The 19,080-nt window shown below is 44.3% G+C and overlaps 1 protein-coding gene across 1 annotated transcript in view; it reads right to left on the bottom strand.

The window, feature by feature from the left end:
- Positions 1 to 209: 209 nt before the first annotated feature.
- LOC144770670 (uncharacterized) overlaps positions 210 to 19,080 on the bottom strand; it is a 275,828-nt gene continuing 256,957 nt past the window's right edge. Inside the window, exon 9 of the mRNA XM_078655384.1 lies at positions 210 to 493. Coding sequence (XP_078511510.1) covers positions 466 to 493 — 28 coding nt within the window. The 3' untranslated portion in view covers positions 210 to 465. The remainder of the gene's footprint in view (positions 494 to 19,080) is intronic.

Raw genomic sequence — 19,080 nt, 5'->3', positions numbered from 1 at the left:
TGCCCCACCAACCAACTTTGTGGTTGTTGATGGCTATAGTTCTATTTGTTAGACTGTGCCATGCTCCTGGTAGAGAAGTGACATGGGGACGCAGATACTGAACAGGTTACCTACACAGTGGAGGGCTTACACAGGCACTCGGATGTTCACATTGAAAAAACTAATAGAAATCTTCTATCTTCCAACTAAAGAAAAGAGAACACACTAGAAACATTTCTCAATTTTATTTTAAAGAATTATAACTTGATAATAAATGGAATTCAACTGCAGTACCATGGGGAAAAAAACACTTTCAAAATGTCCTGTGCTCTTATGTTGTATTTTGCCCAAGAATGTATTATTAATCAGTCCAAATGTGCAGGACGTTGAATTAAGCATCCCGATATCTGCTTCCCAATATGCCTGGACTTGGTTCGCTGATGTTGTCTTTGGGTAGCAGGAACACCAAAATGAGTCATGATTTCTTTACAGGCGAGTCACATGATCGTACGTTCTGTGATAAAAAATAATGAAAGCAAAATGGGTGAGCGACAATGTCATCGTAGTTGCAAAAGTCTAGGGTAGGGCAGGGCAGGGAAGATTAAGTGATTTTTCCAGAATCACAGGATGTTGAGGTGACTCTGAGTTTCTGAGTTTCTGAGTTTCCCCACCTTGGGGACTCCCAGCAGGGACCATCCCACAGGGAAAGCCAGGACGGGTTCCCCAGAGTTATACAGCGCCAGGAAACCTACAGACGGGTAGCAGTGCGCTTTACAAGCTCAAATACATACATACATTTCAACATTGTCCCTTAGTTCTACAGTCAGCACTTCCGGCACTTACATCACATCCTTTCGCCACGTGTTGTGGATTCCTTTGCCACAACACTTCACATCAGCATCAAACCAGCAAACCTTCAATTCATCAATATTGCTAGTAACAACAGATTAATTTACAAACGTAATGCGATCTACCATCCAACAAGAAACGACCTGCCGTTAATTGCACAAATCATGGAAGTCATCACAACCAACGCTGATTATCAAGCTACCCAGATCTTCCTTGGGGACTTTAACCTGCACTGGAATGACTTAAATGATATGCACTGAGCAGCTTTGAAACCTTTCTATCAGACCTCGAGCTGACCCAAATTTGTGACAATCCTACACACAATAAGGGTGAGACCTTGGACTTAACCATTGAGAAAATGGAAAACATCCAACTAGAATCAATCATACCTTCTGGCTGGACAAACCGTCACCATATCATCTTCCTCCTCACAGATGCTATGAGTTCTAAAAAGGCTCAACTAAAGAAACCTGAACAAAAGAAAATAAGTTAAGGGAACTTAAAACCTTAATGATCTCACTGCCTTCAGTAACAACATCCTGTCTCCCCAGGTGGACATAGTAGATGTCCACGACCTCACAGATCACTACAATACTTCCAAATTGAACATCCTAGACTCAATTGCGCACTTACGACTAAAAAGAAAGTCCACTAAAGACGCTAAACCCTGGTTCAATAACAGCCTTAACGCAGAAAGACACAATCTGAGACTAGCTGAATGAGCTTGGAGATTATCACTGTCCACTGACCACCTAAAACGGGAAACAACCAATACAATGCAGTCATTACAACGCACTACATTTACAATGCAGTCATCACAACGCAACTGCCTTTACAACTCATGTCACTACAACGCATGCCATTACAACGCATTATAAGGTAAGTAATGGGGAATAGTAATTGTTATCCCTACACTATCCAACACTTACCCTACTGTTGCACTCATTGGAGTGGGAATAGTAATTTTTACCCCTGCACTAAACAACACTTACCCTACTGTTGCACTCACTGGAGTGGGAATAGTAATTTTTACTCCAACACTATCCAACACTTACCCTACTGTTGCACTCACTGGAGTGGGAATAGTAATTTTTACCCCTGCCCTATCCAACACTTACCCTACTGTTGCACTTACTGGAGTGGGAATCGAAATGTTTACCCCAACACTATCCAACACTTACCCCACTGTTGCACTCACTGGAGTGGGAATAGTAATTTTTACCCCTACACTATCCAACAATTACCCTACTGTTGCCCTAAAAGTATTATGCGTTGTAATGGTATGCGTTGTAATGGAATGCGTTGTAAATGTCGTTTCTAAAAATACGTTGTGATGGCATGCGTTGTAAAATCATGCGTTGTAATGGATGCAGAGATGTACAAACCATGCTGTAAAGGCATGCGTTGTGATTGTTTGCGTTGTAACGTGTCCTATTCCCTATAACGCTTAGGGTCAGTGAGGAACCGCTACAATAAACTAATCAGAAGTGCGAAAGCTAATTAGATCTAGCTAGAAACCGTCCTTAAAAACATTGTGAACTTGTCAAACAACAATCGAATCATCAAACTAACCCTTTTTAAATGGGTCCAACATGCATCCAAACTGTGAGGATTGTGCCTCCTTCTTCTTGGGCAAAATAGAAAAGATGGAAAATGATCTGCGGTTAGCAAGGGAGTTCCTGACGGTTATCCCACAGATCAACCTGCCTCCTTCACGGATAGCTGAGCCTGCAGGTTTCCCAGGGCACACACCTAAAAACAATGCTTCTTGGCATAAATTCACAACCTTCAACGAAAGCGACATTCACAACTTTTTTACAGCGTTGAAACCTTCAAACAACTTAATCGACCTGTTACAGAGATAGAAAAAGCATCGCTTCACCAATGCACTATCCCGGACGGCCTAAAAGTAGGGCAGATAACCTCCATCCTGAGTAAATCAACTGCAGATGGCTTAGACCGTAACAACTTCCATCCAATCTCCAACATTCCCACTTTGGCAAAGCTCCTTGAAAAATGTGTCAAGGTTCAACTTTGCAACCACATAAAACAATTCCAACGTTTAGAGCAATTCCAATCCGGCTTCTGTCAAGGCCACAGCACTGAATCAGCGCTCACGCACATAGTGGACGACATGCTAAAAATTCTGGATCCGACTGAATCGTGCCTTCTAATCTTTCTAGACTTATTGTCAGCCTTCAATATAGTTAAACACGGCAGTATACTAGATTTACTTGAACAGAGGATGGGGTTTTCAGGGCAGCCGTGCCTCGTACAGGTAAGAGCGGTGGGCCGGGTCGGGGGGAATTTCAGCCGCGCCTTGTGAAGGTAAGAGAGAAGGGCCGGGTCGCGGGGGATTTCAACAGACGACGGTGAGGGAAAATAATTTCTTTATTTACTTTTCCTTTGTCATTGTCTGTCGAATCCCCCCTCACCTGGCACCACTGCCCCACTGTTCTTACCTGCACGAGCCGCTGATGTTTCAGGGTCTGTCCTGAACTGGTTTACCTCGTTTTTTCACAAGATAACCCTAAGAGTCAAGGTTAATCAGTCCCTGTCCACTGCCACATCTATCACCTTAGGTGTCCTTCAGAGGTCCTCTCTCTCATCTACTCTCTTCAACCTGGGAGAGGAGTTGGCCTAATGGCTAGGGCAGTTGACCTCCAAATCTGGGGAATCGGATTCGAGTCTCTGCAAGGACGCTCAATATTCAGTGATTCTGGGCAAATCACTTAATCTCCCCGTGCCTAACAAACAAAAAAATTAACGTGTCCTCATGTAACGCAGCTGGTACTCGTGTAAAGCGGGCTGATACCCGATAACTTCGGGTCAAGTTAGCGCTATATAAAACTCTGTTAAAAGAAAAAGACAAAAAACCTATTCATGGAGCCTCTGTCAGAAATTTTGAAATCCTAACATTCATTACCACATGTATGCAGATGACACCCTATTGTACTTAAAAATCTCTTTCCCAGAAGACAACAGGTCCCTCAGCACAACTCTACAAAATACTAAAAACTGGCTAACTTGCAGTCATATCAAACTAAATGCTATCAAAACAGAATTCTTCCTCATTGCTCCACCCAATCACAAGTTCAAGATTGATCTATGGCTAAAGCATCTAACTGCCCTCAACTGCAATTAGATCTCTGGGAATAACACTTAACAACAACATGAACATGCATGAGCTCATCAGTACCACCACCAAAGGACAGAATTATCAAATTAACATTTTAAGGAAATTGAAACTGTTGCTCCCCTATCAAATCAGGGGTCCAAGCACTAGTTATGCCCAGGTTGGACTATGGAAGTACAACTCTTTGTGGACTTCATAGATCCAAGTTGGTGCCTTTATGAGCCTCTATTAAACTGCTGCTAGACTCTTCACAGGAACGAAACAAAGCACACACACCTCCCCGGATCTAAAATCCTTGAACTGGCTACGAAATGAAGCAAGGATACAAAACAAATTGCTTGCATGACCCACAAAGGTTTACACTACAATACATCAAGGTACTTGCCACAGAAGGATTATGTCACTTACCCTGTAAGCATCTATTTGTAGCGTGTAGTGCTGCAGATTCACATGCTATGCATACTTCTGCCATCTAATGTTGCGTTTGGACTTTGTGAGTTGTTTTTCTCGAGGAAGCTTTATGATCGGTGTCGTGCGTCGATTCTCCTCCCTCTTAAGGCACTGCACATGCCGAAAAATCTGTTCCTCAGAAAGTTTTGTTTTTTGCCATGAAAGAACTGAGGATGTAGTTTGCTTAGTAAGCATTGTGTTAGACATGCTGATTTGTAGGTATTTTGTCACCATCTAATATCTGCTGGGGAGGGAGCATGTGAATCTGCAGCACTACAGGCTACAAATGGATGCTTAAAGGGTAAGTAACATAATCCACTTGTAGCTTGTGTTGCCTGGCGATACATATGCTATGCAGACTGTAAAGCAGTACCCTTCCATGCAGTGGCTTTAGGCATGAGATGGTGAAATTGTTTGAAATAAGCTGTGGGTCTAGGCATTAGATGGTGTAGTTTGAAACAATGTTTGAATACTGTCTGTCCAACTATAGCTTGTTGTCTTGATTGAATATCCACACAATACTGTTGTGTAAAAGTGTGTGGGTTTATCCATGTTGCTGCTTTGCAAATATCATCGGGTGGGATATTTCCTAAGAAAGCCATGGTTGCTCCTTTTTCCTTGTTGAATGAGGTCTTGGCACATTTGGTAATGTTCTTTTTGCTTTTGCATAACATATTTGAATGCATTTAACAATCCATCTTGCTATACCAGTTTTGGATATAGCATTTCCTTTTACTGGATTACTAAAGGAGACAAAAAAGTTGGTTTGCTTTTCTGAAGGGTTTAGTACGTTTCACATAGTACATAAGTGCCCTTTTGGCATCTAACGTATGTAAGAAAATCTAAAATCTACCCCTGAGGCGGAAAGCCGGGGGCTTACAACTAATAGTGGCAGCTTGCACATTGATTACGGAGTACATACATATTTTTAAAAACTGTACTTATTTTAATTGATGCTTTTTTAATAATTGTACTCATTGACTCAGCGCGAGATTTACATCGTATAGAAGTCAAAACTCTTACTGGCCGGGCACGGTGCAGCCGATTAGCGGGCTGAATCCGGGTCTACACTCTATTTAGACGCCATCTTGGGGCGAGGAACGCGGCGCGTTCCAGTTGTTGGACGCCCCCGCCCTCCCAGCCTACTTAAGGACAGTCTGCTGATACCTCTGTGATTTTCCCTAAAATCTACCCTTGAGGCGGAAAGCCGGGGGCTTACAACTAATAGTGGCAGCTTGCACATTGATTACGGAGTACATACATATTTTTAAAAACTGTACTTATTTTAATTGATGCTTTTTAAATAATTGTACTCATTGACTCAGCGCGAGATTTACATCGTATAGAAGTCAAAACTCTTACTGGCCGGGCACGGTGCAGCCGATTAGCGGGCTGAATCCGGGTCTACACTCTATTTAGACGCCATCTTGGGGCGAGGAACGCGGCGCGTTCCAGTTGTTGGACGCCCCCGCCCTCCCAGCCTACTTAAGGACAGTCTGCTGATACCTCGGTGATTTTCCCTAAAATCTACCCCTGAGGCGGAAAGCCGGGGGCTTACAACTAATAGTGGCAGCTTGCACATTGATTACAGAGTACATACATATTTTTAAAAACTGTACTTATTTTAATTGATGCTTTTTTAATAATTGTACTCATTGACTCAGCGCGAGATTTACATCGTATAGAAGTCAAAACTCTTACTGGCCGGTCACGGTGCAGCCGATTAGCGGGCTGAATCCGGGTCTACACTCTATTTAGACGCCATCTTGGGGCGAGGAACGCGGCGAGTTCCAGTTGTTGGACGCCTCCCGCCCTCCTCCATTTTCAATCAGTGACACGTATAAACAGAGTATGCCTCCCAGTCCGCGCAGCGGGCGCGCCGGCGGCTCGCCAAAGGCGCGCCAAAAGCAAGCCCGTCTGCGCCCGTCCGCGCTGAGTCCGGGCTTAGGGCCATGACCCCTGGTCAGATTTCTCCATATCATAGGAGGATGTATTCACGCTCCGCTTTGCTGGAGCTTCAATCACATCATACTGCCAGTTGTATGGTACTTGCTCCGGCAAGCCTACCACACAACTCTACCTTCAAGTGTCCTTTCTGCAGCACCTCGTTCCCTATACATACTCCCAATACTCCAGCCAAACCAGCAACTCCTGCCAGAGAAACCGATATTTTCATGGCGCTTATAAACGCACGCTCTGCATGCAAACATCGACAGGAAATAGCCGATCTTATAGTTGATAACAACCTAGACGTGCTGTTTATTACCGAGACATGGCTGAATGAGGCCTCTGACCCAGATTTAGTAGTTGCTGTACCGCAAGGTTACAATATACATCGTCAGGATAGGGCACGGAAACGAGGAGGCGGACTGGCTATTATAGCCAGAGAACGTTTTCCCATCAGAACGACAGCCATCCCCACCACGACCTGTGAAGCATTGCAGTTCAGTATAAGGATTAGTGCCCTTTACAATTTTAAGGGATTATTAATATATCGACCTCCAGGCACAAGGACTGCGTTCCTAGACAATTTGAGTGCAATAATGGAAACTCTAGTCAGAGAGGAGACTTTCACAATCTTGGGTGACATTAATTTTCACCTAGACCAAGTGGATAATAAGGACACACAGGCCCTATTGCGGACTTGGATATAGTAGGCCTCAGACAAATGATCACCTCCTCGACCCATCTTGCAGGGCATATTTTAGATGCCGTCTTCTCAAATGAGGAGGGCCTGCAGATCTCTAAAATTCTTCCTATGCCCTGGACTGATCATCATGCCATTTTTAGCAAACTGACCATAAAAGACACTTCAATGAAAATGGCTACTACCTCTTCTTCTGCACCAATCAAAATCTGGAAAAACATCAACCAGACGGAGCTAGCTAATCTACTGGAGGGTACTTGTCCGCAGCTCTACCCAGACCGCAACGCTGCTATTCAACAATTTCATGATTGGTTAGGTAATGCCACCAATAAACTAGTACCTACTAACATTTTATCTAGGAACAGAACTATACCATCTGCCCCCTGGTATACTGAGGAATTAAGAAGGCAGAAACAGCAGAATAGAAACAGGGAAAGACAGTGGCGAAGAAACTATGCTTCCGAGGATAAGGCCAAATACAAAGAGTTCTTGACTATGTATAAAGCAATGATCACTGAAGCCAAAAAATCATTCTACTCGCTTAAAATAGAAAAAGCTAAAGATTCAAGTAGACAATTGTATGATATTACAAGACTTTTGACTGGTAATGCACCTGATTTGACCCCCCCAGCATCCCAATCATTCTGTGACTCATTGGCTAAATTCTTTTTTTCGAAAGTCAATGATATCTATCAGGCCTCTTCTTTAAATCCAAAAATACCAGTTCCTTCTGATCTGCCATCTGACAGGGTTATGGAAAGCTTCTCGGTGATCACTGAAGAACAGATTAAAAGGATCGTATCCTCAATAAAAACCGGATCAACACTAGACCCTTGCCCAGTCTCAGCCCTCCTACCAGTGATAGACACCCTTATTCCAGTCATTACCTCAGTCTGCAACTTGATATTTGGCTCAGGTATTTTTCCTGACTCCCTAAAAAATACGCTGGTAAAGCCCTTGCTGAAGAAATCAACTTTGGATAAGGCAGATGTAAAGAACTATAGGCCTATCGCGAGTTTACCTTTCCTTGCCAAGGTGATCGAAAAGTCCATGAATCAACAGCTAGTTGAATTTATAGAGAAACATCAATTATTGGACGAAACCCAATTCGGCTTTCGAAGATATCATGGAACAGAAACTGCCTTAATCAAGGCGGCAGATGACATCAGGGTAATTCGTGATCAAGGAGGGACAGCAGTACTCATACTGCTGGATCTGTCAGCGGCCTTCGACACGGTCGACCATAAGATCTTGGTCGACCGTGTCGAAAAGATGGGTGTTCATCACCTAGCGAGAAATCTGATTGCATCTTTCCTAGCTGACAGATCACAGGTAGTCACCTTGGGCCCGTATCAATCTGCCAAATTGTCATTACCGTGTGGAGTGCCTCAGGGCTCATCCCTAAGTCCGACACTATTTAATATCTATGTGTCGGACCTTGCTAATGTCATCAAAGCATATGGGATGAGCGTTACCTCCTACGCTGATGACACTCAACTTGTATAAGATAACGGACCCAGGGTGGCAGACAGTTTTAGGCACGGAATCATTGCAATCAAAGAGTGGATGTCACGCAATTGCCTTAAACTTAACTCTGATAAGACGGAGGTGCTTATTTTTGGACACCTCCGACCAGAGTGGTCAACAATCTGGTGGCCACCCGTCATGGGAGACCCCCCGTGTCCAGTTACCAAGGCAAGGAATCTGGGAGTAATTTTTGATGCTGAATTAAATTTTGTGGCCCATGCCAACAAGGTAGCGGCAACAGCCCATTACAAATTGAGGATGATCAGAAAAATCATTCCGTACTTGCCTGTAACTGCCGCGAAAACTTTAATAAGCTCTCTGGTGCTATCATCTCTCGACTATTGTAATGGTCTGTTTTTAAATGCCCAAGCCAGGACTACGAATAAACTTCAATCAGTACAGAATGCAGCGGCGCGTTTGCTTTCTAAAACACCTAAGTTCTCTCCGATATCAGACACCATTAAGAGATACCATTAGCTAACGATCCAAAATCGGATCAAATTTAAATCGCTTTGCATAATTTACAAAACACTCCATGATCAAGGACCAATCTTTTTTAAAGGTCTGCTGATACCTTATAAACCAGGCAGACAGCTTCGATCGGCCAATCTGAACCAACTCGTGGTCCCTCGAGTGAAAACAGTCTCCTGGGGCGACCGTCGTTTTGTTGTGGTAGCCTCCAAACTATGGAATACTCTGCCACAGCACATTAAGATGTCCTCCTCACTCTTTCAGTTCCGTAAGGGGCTAAAGACGTGGCTCTTTGATCAATAATGCATATATTATCTTCTGTGCCGCCAAAGACATTTAGGGAATCTCATCAGCGCCAAGACGCCCACGGGTATACGTTGCGCTTAATAAATTGCAAATAAATACATAAATAAATAAAATAAGAAACGTTCTACAAGAGTTTGTGGTTTTGGACAGAAAACTGCAATTCCAAAGTCTGGTTCAAATGAAATGTTGAAATAACCTTGGGTAAAATTTTTGGATTAGAGCGTAAATGCACTTTTTCTGTAAAGACTTGGGAATAAGGCTCTTCAATTGTGAGAGCATGCATTTCACTGACCCTTCTTAAGGATGGTAATGCTACTAGGAAAGCTACTATCCATGTTAAGAATTGTATATGACAATTGTGTAGTGGCTTAAACGGTGGGCCCCATAAGCCGTGTTAGGACAATGTTTAAATTCCACACTGGTACTGGTGGTGTACGTGGTGGAATGATACTTTGTAATCCTTCCATAGAGGCTTTGATTACAGGAATACGGAAAAGTGATTGGTGTTTTCTGTTTTGTAAATATGCTGCAATAGCTGCTAAACAGATAGCATATACGTTGCTGTTCTGTTGGAGAAGTAGGGTTAATGTGTTGTGTATCACAGTAATGTACAAAACATGTCCATTTACCTGCATAGCATGCTCTTGGTCTCCTTGCTTCTTTTGGGCTAGTCATACTTTCTTCAGCTAGATTGAGGTATCCAAATTCTATAACTTTTTGTGTCTCGAAATGCGCGTACTTGTCTCCACACTGAAGGCACCATCTGAAAAGTTCTTTCTTCATATCCATCACCCAGAGACGATCATTCTCTATAGTTGAGTATATTCAGAATTCGCGAAGTCCTTCCCCAGTGTAGAAATCAATTTCGGAGATTCATTTTAATCCCGTAGGCCATATGGCATTGAATTTTGAACAGCTTCAACGTAAGTCATCCGAGCCCCATGGCGGTTTTTATTTTTTCTGAGGAACAAAGTATTCAACATGCACACTGCCTCGAGAGGGAGGAGAATCAACACACAACGCCTATCATAAAGCTTCCTCAAGAAAAAAACTTGCCCCGGATTATGCATACTGTGTCTACAATTTTCCTGAGCTTTGTTATTAAAAAGATTTAAAAAGAAAAACAACTTCCAAAGTCCAGGCCCAACACTTGCTTGCAGGAGTATGCATAACATGTTTATCTGCAGCCACATGCTACAAATATTAGAATTATCTGTTGGTTGCAAAGCCTCTAAAAGCACCAGTATCTTGTTGCTAAGACCACATATTTTCTGCAAAAAGAAAACTTGCAACATCCTTCTATGGCATTGCTCCAAAAATCTGAACTCCCTGCCTTCGGAAATCAGACTGATCCATTCTACTGCATCTTTAAAAAAAAAGTTAAAACACTACTTAGGAACAGATTTCTGCACTAGGTCACACTTGATGTCTCTTGATCTGCACCCATGATTATTACTCGTTTGCTGGATCATGTCTATTATCCATCGGAGGTTACTTTGTTCAATTTGTTATTTTACACAGTTTATACCCTCTTTTGTATGTGGATGTTTCTCTTATTTCACACTTGTTTCTTACTGCGTATCACCTGCAAAACACTCTGATACCAACACGGGTCATGTTTGTGCTAGATAAAATTTTAAAAATGAATAAATTAAATAATGGCCATGTGTTCTGTTTATACTATGAGATATACAGCGCTCTGTTGCAACGTTGGGTCGTGTGAGGCGCTACACCAAACAGCATATACAACAAACATTTGCAATGCAACAGGTCTCACATTAGTTAGAGTTAGAGTTTTTGGCATTGTTATACAATTTTGCTTAATGTGTTTGTTTGTTATGTACTGAATGTATTTGCCAGATAATGAGCTGCATGTATGTGTGGAGTAAGAATGTGTATTATAGCTTATGTGCAGTTAGCGCTGGTGGCAATAGGAGTATGTAGCAGTAGTGTGCAGGGTTGAGTATTGCAATGAATAGTTGCTGGGTTATAATTAGCATTTGTAGCATTAGATAGGGTAGCAATAATGTGGATTGATAGTCATGCATAAATAGCTCCAGCACAATTGTTGTGTATTTTTATGTTTTTGGGGGGAATTCGCGCTATATAAAACTGCAAAATAAAACTAAAAAACAGAAAGCCAGCATATTCCTTTAACAGTTATTGTGTTTGGATGGACTATACCATCAATATTGTCAAGGGGTTTTAAGATGCTGTTTATGCGTAGATCTAGAGAATAAATCATCTGTAATTAGAGTATGAGTTTGTTTGAAACAACGCGTATTGCTAGATGAACAAAAGCATTGTAAACATTTCCCAAACCGCATACTGAAAAGATAGCGTTGCATGTTGGGAAAGTAAATGCACTAAGTTGTTTTCAATAGGCACGTACTAAAAAGAAGAGTGCCCGCCATGAGCGCTGTATTATAAAAGATCGCACTACTGTTGCCCGAAAAATGCACTGAGTGCAACAACACCATGAGTGCCGTATTTCCTTATTGCAACAACGCCTTGAGTGTTGTATATACGGCCATGAATGCTGTATTATAAAAGATCGCACTACTGTTTACCCCAAAAATGCACTTATTGCAAAAACACCATGAGTGTTGTATTTCCTTATTGCAACAACGCCGTGAGTACCACATTTTAAAACATTGCACCACCAATGTAATACATAGTTGTAAAAACGCGCCATGAGTGCATTATTGAAATAGATCGCACTACTGTTTTCCCCAAAAATGCACTCAGTGCAACAACGCCATGTGTGCCGTATTTTCTGATTGCGACAACATTGTGAGTGCCGTATACGCGCCATTAGTGCTGTATTATAAAATATCGCACTACTGTTTACCCAAAAAATGCATTCATTGCATCAACACAATGAGTGCCTTATTTTCTGATTGCAACAACGCCGTAAGTGTCGTATTTTCAAACATGGCACCACCGATGTAAAATATAATTGTAAAAACGCGCCATGAGTGGTCCATTATAAAACATCGGTTATAAAACATGGCACCACTGTTTCCCCAAAAAATGCAGTAAGTGGAACAACGCCATGAGTGCTGTATTTCCTGATTGCAACAACGCCGTGAGTGCCATATTTTAAAACATCGCACTACCGATGTAAAACTTAATTGCAAAAATACGCCATGAGTGGTCCATTATAAAACATCGGTTATAAAACATGGCACCACTGTTTATCCAAAAAATGCAGCTTTGTTGCCATTGCACTAAAGTAAAGTGTTCAGCCTGTCATATATTAAGGAACAAAAGGGACAATTCCACCCAAGATACACTTCTGGAGACTCTATAATATGCTGTTCCGCACTGTGTCTCTAGAACCCCCCCCTTCCACACCAACATGTGAAGTGTTGCATTACTGTGGCGTATTACAGAAAACATTACGGTACAGTAGCCTTCTCTGTAATAGTACTACGCAGACATATTGTAAGTACAACATGACAGTAGGCAAACTCCCTAAAGCACAAGAATGTGACATAATGATACAGCACCCGCAGAGTTATAAGGGCTCTGTACACCTTAGTAATTCCCGTGAGGTGAAATGTTCCCACTACACATATAGCGCTGCCAGCGGACAGTATTCAAACACAGACCTAATTAGTATACGGCCTGTGGACCTGGCCCTTTTGGCAGGTTCACCCCGAAACTTTTTGCTTTTTCCTAGCCTATTTCTGTAACCTGGTGTTGGTGATTTTAGGCCTCTGCGCACGTTTTCACTGTGGTACAGTGTAAAGCGCGTGAGCTCTCTGTGTATGTGTGGTGAGTAACCTGCCCTCCCATAGGAATGCATGGGGAATATGTGTGACCATGGCAGTTCCTGATGTGTGGGGAGTGCAGGGTCGAGTTTGGTATGTGCGAACTCGTGAGATTGAATGCTGCGCAATGATGTATGCGGCATGATTGTGTCTAGTGTGGAAGTGCCACTTCTAGAAGTTGGCATGTTTGTGTAATTTGTGTCTGACGTGTGATTGGATGGAGCTGGCTGGTGAGCCTGGCTCCAGGAGTCAGGATGGGTCTGCCCCGGTGGTGAATGGAGAGATTAGCATGCTGATGTGAGGGAGGGGTACACCTGGGACCTGAATAGGGCTGGTCCTTCCCCACACAATGCTGGCTCCACCCCCTGTGGTGCGTCTGATGTCCCTAGCCTGGCCAGTGAAAGGGAGTTCCCCATAACCAGTTGTAGCTGGTTCTTACATTGCCTACACCCTGCTAGACAAAGGATTTTATGTATAAAAAGAGGCTGTGACCTCTTGTAAGATGTTCTTGTTTCTGACTGGAATCAACCAGGGGCGTGCTGCTGATTGAGCCCAGGGGAAGGCTTGCCTCCCTGGGCCCTGCCCAGCCCCTGGATACCTGATGGACTTTTCCTGTAGGACTTCTCTTTGGACCTTGTTGCTGGGACCCGCTTTTTGCAGTAGGGGTCCTTTCTGGGGGCTTGGTAATCTCTCTGCCCCCCCTAGCGCCTGGGAAAGCGCTTTATTTTGCCCTGTTACTGAGGGAGCCTACCCTGCATTATGGCCGTGGGATCGCATAGTTTTAATGATACTCCAATGACAGGAGCCTACCCTGCATTATGCCCGTGGGTTTGCGTAGTTTTTAATGATACTCCAATAGCAGGAGCCTACCCTGCATTTTGTCCATATTTATTAATTAAATGATCGCGGGTGCCCACACCGCGTCTCACCGCCGCCGCCCGGGCCGCCTTTCTACACGTTGCCGGGCCGCTGCAAACGCGACCCGGAAGTCAGGCACCCTCTGCGGGACATGGGCGTGGCCTCGTGAGGCCTGAGGGAAGTCCCGAGGAAACCAGAAGTGAGGAGGTGGCGGTGCGGGGCTCCCGTGTGCTGGTGGGAGCCCCGGGGTGCAAAATGATGGCCGGACGAGAAGTGAGTGCAGCAGCGGGGCTCCCGTAGCCTGGGAGAGCCCCGCAGGTATGGCAACAGCAGCAGAGAGTCCACCCAGAAGGCTCTTCGGAGCGAGAGAGCCCCGCCTGCGCGCTACAAAAGAAGCGCTGCTGCCGGTTGTAGAGACGGCAGCCCGGAGGAGCTTCTCCTCCAGAGAACGCCTGATGAGTGTTGAAGGGCTGAGGGGGGGAAACTCCGGGGGTGCAGCACAGTGCCCTGGAGGCACGGGGACGGAGTTCCTTGCAAGCAGCCTCACCTGGCAGAGGGCTGCTCCCACGTGGCGTTGTATCTAGAGTCCAGAAGGCTCTAGCGCGGGGCTACTTAGAGCAAGGGGCCTCAGTGGAGGGTCCCCCAGGCACCGTGGTGCCAGTTCGTATGTGATGGGCATCATGATTTGAGGAGCCAGAGTGCTCCAGAGGGCATGTGTTTATTCCCAGAGCCTAGAAGGCTCCAACCCGGGGTAAAGGTTCTTTTGTAGGTCCCGTGGGGGCCAGAGGGCACAGTGATGCCAAGCCCTAGTCCCCAGCTGCCCCGCTCGCAGAGGGCGTCTGCAGCACTTGGAGGGGCAATTTATTTTAGTGCCCATTTTTATTTTAGAGTGCTAATGCGCCTCATGATGGCGTTATTGGTTTCAGGGCCTAGGAGGCTCCAACGCTGTTCTTGGGGGCACAGTTGTGCAGAGTCTAGAGGGCTCACCCCATTTTAGCGCAAAAGGGATGTCCAGAGCCAAGAGGGCTCCAACAGTTGGTGCAGTTTTGTTCTAGGGCCAGTGAGGGCCCTGTCGCAGTTTTGACTGATTCCCAGCTGCCCAGCAATTAGTGGGCAGCTGCACCGTTTAGGCGCCGTTCGAGCAAGTCCCTGGGAGGGACAGAGGTGCCAGGCCTTCTACAGCTGTGCAGCACTTAGTGCCAGCTGCAACGTTTAGGCCCCTGTTACTGTTCCCAGCTGCCCAGCAATTAGTGGACAGCTGCAACGTTTAGGGTTGCGCCGGTGGCGCACCCCCGACTGCCGCTGCGATGGCAGCGCGCCCTGACATTCTAGACACAGGGCATTTGAGCCCCTTCTTGAGATGGCCAGTTGGCCAGGGGGCTGGTATGTGGGTATGGCGCAAGGCCCTAAGGTGTTTTTTGCGCAATGTGATTTTACTATGTTTATGATGGTAATTGCCTAATGTGATGTTTGCGCAATGTGATTACTAGGTTTATGATGATGATTGCCTAATGTGTTTTATGGGCTAGAGTGATGTGGTGCTAGGAATTGTAATGCATTTAGTATGTTTTACGCACCCTGTGTTGATATCTCTAGAGATGGTTTTACCTGTGGAGGTGTATGTTCGTCAGATTATGTCCCACTCTCTGAGTTACGCCCCTAAATGTGAGTTATGCTTAGGGGGAGGGTCTAATGTGTTTAGACTAGTGAGGAGATTGCCTACTATATTTTTACTGGTTAGGCCTAAATGTGATTGCTGCGTAATGTGCTTTGCCGTTATGCTTGTGTTATACTTCTAAAGGTGCTTATGCTTAGAAGTTTGCTTTGCCTAGTATGTTATACTAGAGAGGTTATGTGTCCATGCGTGATCTATGCCTATGGTTATTAGTATTGTGTAGTGTGTACCTACCTGTTACCAGTGGTTACTGGTTGTGATCTATAATTGTTATTTGGTATTACAGTTATTATAAGTTCTAGTTCTACTAAGTGCTGATTCTGACAGTGGCCCACGTGGCCCTGTCCTGGTTTAAATAATCCCTTGTGAATATTGCCCGTACCAGTTGGCATAATGTATATTGTGTGATTACTATCTGATGTGTTTTGACAATACAAAAGTTATTTTTATATAACCTTGTGTGGAGTTCCTTTTGTGGTGTGCCTAGGATGTTGTTGCTGTTGTGTGCGTGCGCAAATGCTTTACACATTGCCTCCGGGATAAGCCTGTCTGCTCGTGCCAAGCTACCAAGGGGGTGAGCAGGGGTTATCTTGGCGTGTGACTCCCTTGCCCTGACTAGAATGGTGGTTTCTGCCTGGCTTTGGCGCAAGCCTCAGCCAACCAGAAATCCCAGTTCTAACACGGCCCTTAAACACTTATACAGCCTAGGGGTGGCAGGAACCGTACAGTACACTTTTAGCACTTTAGAATCCATAAAGGCAGCTTTGTTTTGTCTAGTGACACAGCAACAAGCTACTAAATTGTACTTATTCAGACTTAAGGTTTAGTTTAAGGCTGTAAGGTAAAATGTCCTACACACACACAGCCACACACACACACACAGCCACACACACACACGGCCACACACACACACGGCCACACACAAACACACACACACAGCCACACACACACACACAGAGCCACACAGAAACAGAGCCACACACACACAGAGCCTAATTCCAAGAGCCAGTCAGACTCCATCCATCCAGTCAACTAGTGGCTGACTCAATCTATGCATCCACCCACTGGCCAGCTCCAGGGATCTACCTGTTTACTATATGCACCAACTGACTCTTTCACCCATCCATTGGCCAGCTGCATCTTCTATCCATTCACCCATCCACTTACCACATCCAGACATATACCCACCTACTGAATTGTCCATCCAACATGCAAATCCACCCGTCCACAAACCTAACTCAATTCAACCATCCACTGGCTCAATCCAACCATAAACCTCCTTCCAGCCACCCAGTGACTCGTGCATTCCACTAACTCCATCAATGTAACCACCATTCAACTCCAACCACCCACTAACTCATACATCCACTGAACTCCTTCCACCCAGTAACTCCATCCCCCAACTTGTTGTTTACATTCCAGCCAATGGAAAGAGGAGAGAAAGAAATGAAAAAAACACGCCCCCCAATCCGAAAAAGACGGGGCTTAGAGCGAGAGAATGATGTCACTGAGACCTCTTCTCCAATGGCTGGCCGCCGTTTAGGAGGCCAGCCAATGGAGAAGAGGGGCGGTGTTTACCCTCGCTACTCAGAGTCATTAAATCTCGCCAGCGAGACTGCGCATGGGCGCAGCCTACGCTAGCCGAGACCTAACATGGCAGCTTTGCTTTGTTTGCCGAAATACGGCAAGACACTAAATCAGACTCATTCAGACTAAAGCTTTACTTTAGCGGATATATTTTTGAAATGTAAAGATCGCACCAGTTCTGCTAAGAATGGAGTGCCTTATTATTTTTAGGTGGTACCGTGCGTAAAGTGTCAACTTTGTTGCAACTAAGAAACGAGAGGGACAGTACCAACCGAGGGACACTTCTGGAGGCAGTACCGCATGTTGTTTTTCACTGTGTCCCCAGACTCCACTTTTTTAACCAACACCAGATGCATCACATCACTAACAGCGAACAGAAAACAACCAGTAAATAATAAACAAATGCAGCAAAGCTTCCTTCCAGTCTGGCCTCTTCCGGTTCGTAATTTAAATAACACTAGCACTGACATAAAAGACGTTGTAGCATGCGGGTTACAAACCACAACAGTTTGCTTTTGAATAATTCACTACAAACAGTAAATGGTGCGATAGATAAGATCCACCAAGTTACCTCCCAGACAGTAAAGAAAGTGCCACAGGGCATGTGTTTGCCTTGTGTGAAGTATGTAGACAGACAAACGTTTAAATGGAGACCTAACAACTGTTATGCTATAGCGCAGATGTTATGATATAGGAAAGAACATAGCGCCGTAGGTTGGAAAAGCGGAATAGAAATAAAGCCACAAAACATATTCCCCAGAAACGTTAGAAGTCACACACTAACAAGCAAATTTGAAAGACCCAACTTCTGAAAGGTAAAGCAATATGTGCACAAATTGTAAGTTTGCTAATATTCCTGTTCTGGAGATTTATACTGACCAGACCAGTGGTCGAAGTGGTGGGGGAATAAAGTTGGGGAACTGTGAGCGGAGAATCAGAGGGCGGGAATAACCCAAGGATTGGATTAGTGGGCGGGGCCAGTGGTGTGACCAGAATGCACAACCATCCAAATTGTTAGTATTTGTTTGGCATTTCACTGCCCAGTTTAATCAACCAATGGATACATGATTATTTAAGGTTATAATGAGTTAATTACATTAAAATACATTAAGAAAGTGGGATATGCTTCTAATCACAGAATGTCCTAAACACGACAAAATGTGGAAGCACAAGCCATTTGTCTCCAAGACAAGGAGTTTCTGTTATCAGCATTTCTCCCTTTTTCCACAACAGCAGTTCAAATATGAATGGCAAAATATCCTTGTTTGCAAATGTTTTCTACATAATTATGGATCTGCCATATTTTCCTCATAATGCAAAGTCTGATGCATGATCTGACCAATTAAACTAATAAACTGTTTGACTTGTGTTGCTGTGGAGTGGATGGCCTATTGCAATAGTTAACTGATCACCTTTCTCACTGCTACATTTGTATGTTACATTGGTACTAATAAGGCTAAATCTTTCCAGAGACAGTTAGCGTGGGTACACATGTCAAAATAATAAAATATCAGAAAATATACTGGAGCCTTTTTTTTAATGCATAATTTAGTCAACACTGCGGCATAATTTTGTCCTCCTTGGCTGCATAATTAGTTCCAGTGGCACCACAGCAGGCAGCACATGTTAAAAGTGCATGTGAATGAAGCAGAGACATTGTAAAGTTTGCAAAATGAGTTCGGTGTGCGTGCAAATCCTACATTGCCAGTCCCTGGTGAGCTGCAGCTACTGCTGCTGAAACAAGGCCAATAGTGGGACCAATGGGTGAGGCGGACGGGCCTCAAGGGCAGGGCTGGCCTTAGCGCTGGTGGAGCCCTGT

Source organism: Lissotriton helveticus, chromosome 7 (genome assembly GCF_964261635.1).
Source record: "Lissotriton helveticus chromosome 7, aLisHel1.1, whole genome shotgun sequence".
NCBI classification, from domain to species: Eukaryota; Metazoa; Chordata; class Amphibia; order Caudata; family Salamandridae; genus Lissotriton; species Lissotriton helveticus.
Note: the sequence above shows the minus strand (reverse complement) of the source record. Positions and strands in the feature narration are given on the sequence as shown.